The following is a 10,322-nucleotide window of genomic DNA, read 5'->3' as shown; positions in this document are numbered from 1 at the left end:
AGCATGAGCACAGGGCTGGCCAACCAGAAGCGTTCTAGACCTGGATGTTTGATCCCGATAAGACCCGCCGGTCCAAGAAGCGAAAGGGACCTATGGATAGGACACACATAAGCGGCTCTCCCGCAACCGGATAAGGATAAGGTTACATTTGATATCTAGTCTTTCGCCGACGAATGCGAAGAGCTTGGGAACGGGAAAGTTTGATCAGAGACAACGCTGAAGTATGCCCCAATGGACGAAAGGAGAGGACTGTGGTGGTTGGCTGGCTGGAAGAATCAGCCCCTGGCATCACGCAAATTCCCACGGTTTCATTGCAGTAGACCACGTAAACGTCATGCCCACGTTGACCTGTACTAGAAGAGGGAGAAGATCCCGCTCAGGATGAAGCATAAAGACCGCCGGGAAAGCAAAGCCAAAACAAAAAAGCTTCTGTCACCATATACCTGCCCAGCATGACGGATTGGGCTCGGAACCTCAGAGGAGCCCCGGCGCCACCGACAGGCGATCGGGCAACTGTGAAAGAACGGCGCCGTAGTTGCCGGTTTTGCCGCAGTCGCAAACTGCGCTGCTCGGGTACGAGTCAGTGCAGTGCGTGTAAGGATCGACACATTGAATGTCTTTATGACTCGGTCATGGCTTCCAAGGGCCCATCTGACGCTCCCACGGTTGGCCAGGGAAAGGGAACCGACCATCCCTGGCGGGCAGTCCCAGTCAGGTCCCATTCCGACCCCTTACTTGGCTGTCATCCATCCGAAAGCAAGAGTGTCGCTGAAGCACTCAACGAACTGGCCGCAGACCTTCAGGGACGCCGGCTGGGGCTCCCACCGCTGGCCCTACCCGTGAGTCCTCAAAACGCAATATTAGGGTATCGAGATCTCGTTGTGGTCCTCACCCAAGACCTCATTGATATTGCCGTGAGGAGAGTGAGCATTCTGGACCATTGTCCATATTTCCCAGATGAGGATCGCATTGCTGGGAGTAAGTGGGACCCCTGCCCCCAGCGACTCCATCCCTTCGAGCCGATACCTCTCTCCAGATACGACACCCACCGAACGACCCAGCTCATTGACGTGTGGTTTGCTACGCACCCTTTGTCCATGGGGCTGTCCAAGACACTACTTCTCCGTTCTGTCCGTGATAACTCGTGCAATCAGCTTCTCCTTGCGACCGTCCTCGGAGGTGCACAGCGGGAACTTGGTGATGCAACAGCCCTGGAGGAATGCCACGCCCTTCTCCAGTGGGCTGCATCGCATCTACATGATATCAGAACCGACACCTCGGACCTGCCGACTGCGCAAGCATTGAGCTTGTTGGCCTGGCATGAGACATGTCACGGTAACGTGGAACAGGCGATGGTCTATACCATGTACGCCCATCGCACTGTGGCGCGATTGATCCAGGAGACATCCACCTTGGTCGCCTGGGATGTGCGGCAGGCAAACGGTATCCGGCTGGCCAAGGTCGAGTGGGAAATGTTGCATGTGCTCGGATGGGTAACCCTGTCACTCATAGTGTGGTATTTCACACACTCAGAGATCGTCAACGATGACCTGCCGATCCTGGCACAGATGCACACCCACCCACCCATTGACAAAGATGATTCATGGATCCTTCGTCTCGATCGTGCAGCAGATAACCTGTCCACCTTAACGCATCAGGGAGCCTGGATTCCAGAGATCTGGATTATCAGCCATATTACCGCTGCGGCTGTGCATCTACGCACAATCAACCCCGACCCGATACCCGCCCATTCCTGCTGGCAGACTCAGTTACATCACCACCTGCAGCCCTTGCATCGCCCCCGAGAGACAACGGGCATCCAGTATGACGAGGCGTGGGTTGCTTTGGCTTGCAATGCACGTATAATCGAGGCCAATATGGAGCAGTCTGTCTCCCACACATGGATTCTGGTTTCGTACCAAACTCTGTTAATCCACCTGCTCTTCCCGTGCACGGGCAGTATTCCCATCACCACGCCCCAGGTACAACAATTAGCCCATATTATCGAATTCTTTGTGGATCACTTTAAAATACTCACGACACTGACAACGGCTCCTTCAACGGCTTGTAGGAGCAACCGCTCTCTCGTTAGCTCCTACGTCACTGGGCTTGCGGCATGTGGAAGTGCGATTGAGATGGTTTCCATCCAGGTGCAAGGGCGCCAGCCGTGGCTGGAGCCGAATATCTCGCAGGGACTGGGTCGCCTGCTGGACCTGGCGGCTCAGCTCGACCAATTGTTTGCTAGTGATACGCTTCTGACAGACAGGCGCTGGCGAATCGTCAAGGATCGGTTTTGCCGACTGTCAAGGGCGAGGGAAGACACCGGTACTGCCGATGCCTCCGGCTGGGATGTCACTTTCTCTGGCCTCCCTCCGGTGGTCTCTACGCCTGCAATTTTGCCTCTGCTCGGTGCGATTGATGGTTTACCGAATGCACCTGGGAATAGCTTGTTATCAAACCCCTAGATTGAATGGTTATTATCTACCCCGGGCCTCCTTGGCTGCACGTAATTGTACCGGCGACATTGGCTATGCGCCATAAATCTGTGCTACTAGATGATTGTAACTATAACTGAAATCGAATACCAATAGCTTTACCTTACCATCAGAGTAACCTGCGGTGGTGTGTATGTACTGTGATATATAGTCACCCCCAAACGTTTCTATGTGGTCTCAATTCTTCCCTCACAAGACTGAGATCTCCTGTCCCACGGCCATTAGCAGGCGTTCAACCTCGTCTTGTGCCTTCGGAAACTCTCTGCCAATGTGACTATTCCGGAGATCTCCCGAAAACGAGCGGAGATGATCGATTCCGATCCTGAGTCGAGGTCTTAGGTGTTCCAAGGTTTGCTTGAAAAGAACTCAACTTCTGGTCGAGGACGCTGGGTAAGATTCACTTCCCGTTCTATCTCAACTGGTAGCAACGTCGAATAGCAGCTTTCCCAGAAAACGCGCACTTCCCTCCTTCATCATGTACTGCGCTATCCGCTTATCTTTTCTTTTACTGTTGAGGTACCCAGTGATGACTAAGAGTGTTCTTGCAACGGAGTGTGGATTGTGATGTGGTTCTAGTCAACAGGCTGGTAAATTGGCATGTCCACCACCGAACTACCACATCAATAATACAGAATGAATGAATCGAGCATCGGCTTCTCCTCTGTCGCCTGACTGCTTTTCTCAAGAGGAAATCTCTTGTGATACGGCGAGTGGGTAATCTGACACGGAGGACCTGTCAAGAACGCCTGTTCGACAGTTATTGTGCGAAGAGATTCGTGGTAAAGATCCTTGGTTCAAGTTCAGATACGGTCGGAGGGCTGGAAGACACGCGACCATAAGTCCCACATAGGCATCCAGGGCACACCAAAGCTCAATATTTGTCGTTGGCACGCTCGGATATGTCAATTTAACAATGAGAAAGCGCACGAGGCAGGCGCTTATGCTGAAAATCCCGAGCCCAAACGTTGTGTACAGGCCAAGCTTCTTCTTCCAGTCGAGTCTGAGCATCCTCAGGATTGAAAGTGGTAAGATGAATATGAATATATCGGAGGAGAAGTGGAGCGCCCAGGTGGCAATCCAGAGGGTGACTTGACTCAGGGCGTCACAGGGTGTTAAGGTGAAACTGACCCTTTTTTAGTCAACTGGTGTTGCAAAATCGCGTCGGAATTAGTGATACCTACCTTGCCCTCCCATGTTGGAGGCAACTTAGGGACACCAGCAAGATCGATGTCATGTATGATAAGCCCGAGTAGATCGTAAGTGCCCATAAAGAATAGAATATCGATCTTAAGGTCGACGGGAAAATATAAAAAAGGAACGATAGGAGGGCGGCTTTGTTGAGATACAGTGTCGTGAGAAGCGGAAACCATCCCACGAACAGGAGCTGTGGACATGTTAGCACCATGATTTTGATATCTGGCATTTACGCGATAACCTTTTGCGTCGATGGTTCTGCATTTGACTCGAATTCAGACCAAGAAGTCGAGGGACTCAACCACCCCAGCGACATTAGCTTCAGGTCTAACGCTGCTACACACACGCCGCTTAGGAATGCGAGGCATGTCAAATAGTCACTAAAGATCAGCCTTCGGTGCTCGAAGTGCAGTCGGAGGAAAAGACGAGCGAGGACTAAAAGAAGACAAAGCCCGAGCAATGTCCATTCCAGGGCCTTGAAACAGTCAGGATGAGACCGCATCAACGATATTCGCAGTTAACCCACGATCACCGTCGCCGTTGATACAACGTGCATAGTGCTAAACGGCGGCCCGGTAGGATGCCGTTCGGATGGGGTGGGATTCCAGTCACATTGTATGTGAGGCAAAAGACACACGAGTAGGTTCTAGCTGTCGTCGATACATGCGTCGTAGCCACGTGATTCGAAGCGGAGGCCAGAGTCGTTGCGGATAAGGGGTGCTGGACGCACAAGAAGTCATGGCACTGGGTAGTATTGATAGGGACACCCCAACCTTCGGGAGGTCAGCGGCCTTACACACCTCTCTAGAGTGTCCCCACGTTCCTGCACTGACCAGGTGATTATGTCATGAACTGGGAGAGTTTGAACTATCCAGTGCGAGTGGACTATGTACCGAACGTGTTGGTTTAGTGGCACCAAAAACTTACCTGGACCGGGATTCGTCGTGACCCGTGGATGATCACCGTCGCAACAAGCTTCCCCTTTCTTCGATCGTCTCAGGGGCCATCCTCAACTTGCTCTCTTCCTCGACATTCGAAGGACTTTCTACAATCCTAGTCTTCCGTGCCGAGACGACACTGCAGCTATCCGCGGTGGCTTAGTGAAGGGGTTTGGCCGATGTGGTTCATTTCGCCAAGAGGTGCTCTGTCAACTCTACTTGTATCCTGGGGCTTTGGTTTGTTGCACTTTCTGTCCACATTCCCTGCTCTTTGAACCATCGATGCCTAGGGTTCGCTGGGCTTGCCCGACCTCGATCTTAGCATCCTTGCGCCTTTGGCCTGTGCCACACGTACGCTTAGGGGTGGCGGCCTGTCGACCCACTCAGCACCGTCGAAGCCGCGGAGCCGCGGAACGTGTGGCTCCGCGGGGATCATCCCAGATTCCCCCCGCAGGCTGTCATGCAACCCTAATTTCGTCTCGTAACGCGGACCTGCGGGCGGATCTCGTGGCCAGGCCGTAAAGCAAAGCTTGTTGAATTTTTCGTGGGTAAGGCACACAGAGGGGATTCTATGTATCTTCATGACGTTCGGATTGTTGACCCTTATCCATTGGATAGAGGGAGCTGAGCTGAGGCCGGTCCAATCAGCTCGACATCAGGACCGACCGGGAGGGAAACAGATATATCGTAGTGTCTGCCAAAACGCAAGTGCAACCACATGCCATCTCAAAACAAGCCATGGACCAGCACCACACTATGAAACCCTCAGATTCGACCAGATTCGTCTTCAGGCTGAATAAACATTTCCAGATCCCCTCCAGAGTTGTCCGTTCTGATCAATGGGGGGACTTTCAAGATACCAAAAGATGCGCCGGCCGACGGGGCTGGACAATCTATTCGAGTCATATTTCCCCATCCAATCCTATCTATCCCGTATCATGAATCGTACTTCCAGCCAACGAGACTAGCAGTGAATGGAGGGCATGGTCACCAGGAGGCCGGGTTTGTCGGTCCCATGCTCATCATCAAACTTGCCCCAAGGCTCTCCAATTGGCCCCAAGGGTGACTGTTTCGACTTGCTAGAGAATATCCAAGTTACTCCCGATGAGAGCAGCTTTTACATGCTATGCTGGCTGGTCCAAACAACGCGAGTGGTGGAACTTAGGCGAACTTTGCAGGATGGAATTGAATGATCATCCTTCTTTGAAGGAACAACTATTCAGAGCTGCAGGAAGATAGCTGGGTTACTCTAGAATGTTGACACGATTCTGAAGTGACCGGCTTTCTCAAGATAGCCTCTAAACGATGGCAACAATCAATATAAGAAGCTTCGGAATCTGTTGTCGTGTTATTTTTGTGTTCTTTATGCTTTTGTTCGTGCGATAGACATTGCTGAAAACTATCTACGGCAAATCTCCACCCACCCAGACCCATGTTCCAGAACCTACATAAAACGTGTACCCACCATTTTTACCTCCATGGAACACTCGTGCTGCCCACTGATAAGAGCTCCAGAGGTATAGGAAAGGAATATGCTGCCGTCGGAACCGCCGGCGGACCCGCGGAGGAGTATCAAAGCCCAGTAGTCTGAGAGGGGTCTGCCCTTCCCGCCCCGCTGCTCCATCCAAATATAACTACAAAATTCAGCAGGACTTAGTAGAAAGATATTGTTAGAATCCAGTATAAAATCTTGAATACATCATTGACTTAACGCTCTACACGTTACTCGTGCTCTTCAATCACCGCGTGATGACCATGGTGCAGAAAAGCACGAATCCAAGTGCAACACGGCCCCGGCTGTCCATCGCTGAAAAGTTCGATATTATCCCTGCTATTTTCTCCATTCTCTCAGCGGGGTTCTTTGCATTGTTGACCGGCCTCAATCGAGGCGAGATAGGTGCTCCCACGTTCTTCTTGCATGTCGCATATGCGATCCTTCGCAAGGCGACTACGCGGCTCTCGGTATTGCAGTTTCAGTCAGTCAGTCTTATTTGGCGCGCAATGAGGGGAAGTCTTATATCCAATACTGAGCCACTATATAGATCATTATCTCCGCCGACCGATCAGCTGTATGAAAAGTATGCACGGTCGTTAGGAAATACCCCGCAGACTGTGGCGCTAGAATGCGGCGGCAAGGGACATTGGATAGGAGATAGACATGCCACATATGTGTTGGTCTGGTACCATGGTAAAAATAGAATATGCACAAAACTGGCCGATACTGCCAATTTTACCGCTGCTAATGTTGGACAGGCGGGGGTTTCTGCCTTCCAGCAAATATGGGCTACTTCAAGTTCTGCGAGCGGCTCGTCGCATCGCACCATGTCAAGGACCTTACCATTTTCTTCTTGGAATACACGCTTGCACCGCACGCGCAATACCCGACCCAGATCGTTCAAGCAGTTGACGCACTTCGGTACATTGTGACACAAGCCCACAGGCGCCCTGGTCATGTCATACTGGGAGGAGACTCGGCGGGCGGGAATTTGGCACTGGGAGTGCTCAGCCATCTTGCTCACCAGCACCCCGCCGTCGCAAAGCTTGACATCTCTGAGCCTCTGGGAGGACTTGCTCTCCTCTCGCCCTGGACTTCACTTGACTATCAGCCACCGGACAATTTGGATTGCAGAGGCGATATTATCACGCCACTTGTTGCCGGCCCGTGGTCCCGAGCATATCTGGGACATGCAAACCGGGACCATTACACTGACCCATCTACTGCGCCGTCTACTTGGTTTCGGGATTTTCCAGTAAGGAAAGCCTTGATTCTGGCTGGACAAAATGAGATCATGCTTCGTGATATCAAGGTTTTCGTGGAGAACTTTGTGGTAAGGCGCACTCCAACTGCCACGACAAATCTAGGAAGTGGACGTTATGAAGGCTGACTGAACAGGCTGGCTTTTCTCGAGTAGACTTCTTTATAGGGAAGCGCGAATCCCATGTGGCCCCTATATATAATGTCTATGTTGGGGACAATAAGGAAACTGAGCAGGGTAGGAAACTTGTTGAATGGCTGCACGAAACCTTATAAGACCAATCTAGTATACCGCCGTTACAACCAAAATATATATCTTTATAAAAAATTGCGTTTCACTACTATATGAAATAAATCATATATATACATAAGGATAGCGTTGTCTGAGAAAATATAAGTCAGAATACGTCCACACAGAAACTTTTGACGTAGAACTGTAGATGGATAAATGCCTGTTTCCTGAAGTGCTTGACGGCAACGTTTAGGGGAACTTAAAATGTAGATTCAATTCTACTTGCGGGATAGCTCTAAAAACAGCGTATAGATATAAATTGAAATATTGCAGTTTAACCACACTTGATTCCCCTCAGCCGACAGACCTTGAGCCTCGTTTCAAGACATGCCCCGGTCCAACGCATCTACGCATGGCTGATAACCATACAACCACCGCAAAGACCACGACCAGCACCACGCTGGAGCATACGTATATGCGATGCGGCGCAGAAGAGGACCGAAAATGGGTAGGATCTTTCCCATGTGGAAGAGCGCGAAAATGTTGGAGAAATGAACCAGATCTTTAGCGCGACCTTCACGTTGCTGACGGTATTTGTCTAGCAACTTTGAGAGGTCGGCCATGTTTTCGTCCTGAAAATACTCATGAAGGGTATTTCCCAGCTCGGTGGCGTCCTCGATTGCCTGGCAGGCGCCCTGGCCAAAGAAGGAGGTCATTGCGTGCGCGGCTGTGCTAGGTCAGTGTATTTCTTCCGAGCGAAACGTCTTCCACACAACTCTACTCTGTGCGACTTGTAACCACTTACCGTCTCCAATGAGGGCCACTCGTCCTGCCGCCATCGCTGGAAATGATGTCTCCTCGAAAACATCACTGGCCGTGACTCGTTCGGAACGGCCGACGACTTCAAGCCCGGTTAGCAGGTCATCAGACTCGACGAATGCATGAAGGGAGCAGAATGCAATGCGAGAAGAAGGGGGACAGGCTTACCGTCTTTCACCAGGCCTGTCTTTCCAAACGGATGATAATGGCCACCATACACTCCATTGATCATGTCCTTATTGACGCTTTTCCAAACTGAGCGGTCCTCGGCCTTTAGATCCGCTCGCTATAACAAAAAGACCGGTCAGCTTCGAGTCGACTCTGGCGTGGAGCTCTGGGAAGCTGTCATTCCCCTTACCTGGACGCCGATGAACCACTGCCTCTTGTCCTTGCACGGCCAGGTGGTGAAGATGCTGTCATCGTACAGCATCCACGTCCCGACACCCTCCTCCTCCGCACTCAAGTGCTCCAATGGGGCCGTGTATCCACTCATGTGGGTTCTGCCGGTAAATCGAATTGTGCTATTGATTATTGTCTCGCCTCCTCTCTTCGCTAATGCTTTGCGTGTCGCCGATCGAATGCCATCCGCTCCGACGACAATCTGCCCGGAGAATTCTCGTCCGTCTTCCAACGTGACTGTCACAACCTTCTTTTCTACATTATCCACGACATCTACCACTTGGGCACCAAGCAGAACATGCTCTTCACCGGCGGCACGATACAGTGCGGAATGAAAGGCGTGTCGCTCGATCTTGTACACGGGGTAACCGAAGGTCTTCTCCGTGGATTCGAAATCCAGCATGTTCCACTGCGTGGTGTTGCGGAAGATACGGATCTTACGCAGTCGCTGGCCCTCTCGCTCGATCTCTGGGAGGAATCCGAGTTGATCCAGCACACGTAGGCAGTTGGGTGCTAGTGAGATCCCCGCCCCTACAGGAGTCACTGCGGCACTACGTTCGAGGACCAGGTACTGGAGGCCGAGGTGCTTGCAGATGTTGGCTAGGGTGAGGCCGCCAATACCGGCGCCTACAATGAGGACTTGTATCGGTTCATGGTCGGTGTCTGCGGACGTCATGGTTCGGCTGTGGTCCGGGCTGGTAGGGGGGAATAGAGAGTGGAATGATTACCCAGTAAAGACGAAGGTTGGGGGAAGAAAGGTACAAGCTCTTAGGGCTAATGAGAAAAGCCACGCAATTGTCCTCGGATCACGATTGATGTGGTTGTTCGTGAAATATTATCTTATAAAACCTTGAGATGTGTTCTTATATTTGTACCAGTACGATATGTAGCCGTCCGAAGTAGAGTTGAGTTTATCTAGATGGCCACGATTTCGCCCATGTCATGGCCATCAATGGTGATCTGAGGTACGTGCTACTCCACACCGGGGAATAAATGACAGTATGGCCAATGATGCAATCGCAGACAGGATTTTGGACGAGTGGCATCCAGTCCGCGGTCGTGGTGGAGACCGTACGCGGAGAATGTATATTTTATGGTTACATCCGCGGACCTGGTTTTTTTTTTTTTTTTTTTTTTTTTTTTTCTATCTCAGTCAATGATTTCAAGTATGCTCATTTTTGTATGTCTGTGTTCCGTCTCTGTGGGTAGTATCGAATGGAAAATGGATCCGTTACGATTTGTACGAATGGCAAAGATCATCTACGCCAGAAAAATAGTAACTATGGGATATGGATGTGATTCAACACTGAATAGATTACCAATTGAATGAAGATAAATTAGTATTATTCGTTATACTTAAGTCGAACGCATGAAATTGGTGATTTTCTTTTTTAATATACACTCGGGGTGAACGTAGATGAAGCCAATTTGTAGTAAAAGTCGCAGTATGAATTCAGATTGAACGTCCTCCCTATACCAAATGTATAGCC

The 10,322-nt window shown here is 50.8% G+C and overlaps 3 protein-coding genes across 3 annotated transcripts; 2 read left to right on the top strand and 1 right to left on the bottom strand.

Moving 5' to 3' along the window:
• Positions 1 to 452: 452 nt before the first annotated feature.
• ABOM_007795 (uncharacterized protein) lies at positions 453 to 2,465 on the top strand (the record flags this gene model as incomplete). The annotated part of the gene is made up of 1 exon (XM_022534924.1): positions 453 to 2,465. The coding sequence occupies one exon, from the start codon at positions 453 to 455 to the stop codon at positions 2,463 to 2,465; it is 2,013 nt and encodes a 670-aa protein (XP_022387772.1).
• Positions 2,466 to 6,376: 3,911 nt separating this feature from the next.
• Positions 6,377 to 7,658, top strand: ABOM_007794 (uncharacterized protein; the record flags this gene model as incomplete). The annotated part of the gene is made up of 4 exons (XM_022534923.1): positions 6,377 to 6,603; positions 6,670 to 6,815; positions 6,881 to 7,455; positions 7,521 to 7,658. 4 exons carry the CDS (start codon positions 6,377 to 6,379, stop codon positions 7,656 to 7,658), a joined length of 1,086 nt encoding a protein of 361 aa, XP_022387771.1.
• A 336-nt stretch (positions 7,659 to 7,994) lies between these two features.
• Positions 7,995 to 9,508, bottom strand: ABOM_007793 (FAD-dependent oxidoreductase; the record flags this gene model as incomplete). The annotated part of the gene is made up of 4 exons (XM_022534922.1): positions 7,995 to 8,341; positions 8,420 to 8,515; positions 8,602 to 8,719; positions 8,792 to 9,508. The coding sequence occupies 4 exons, from the start codon at positions 9,506 to 9,508 to the stop codon at positions 7,995 to 7,997; spliced, it is 1,278 nt and encodes a 425-aa protein (XP_022387760.1).
• Between the last annotated feature and the right edge of the window lie 814 nt (positions 9,509 to 10,322).

Source organism: Aspergillus bombycis (genome assembly GCF_001792695.1).
Source record: "Aspergillus bombycis strain NRRL26010 chromosome Unknown contig00061, whole genome shotgun sequence".
Lineage (NCBI taxonomy): Eukaryota > Fungi > Ascomycota > Eurotiomycetes > Eurotiales > Aspergillaceae > Aspergillus > Aspergillus bombycis.
Note: the sequence above shows the minus strand (reverse complement) of the source record. Positions and strands in the feature narration are given on the sequence as shown.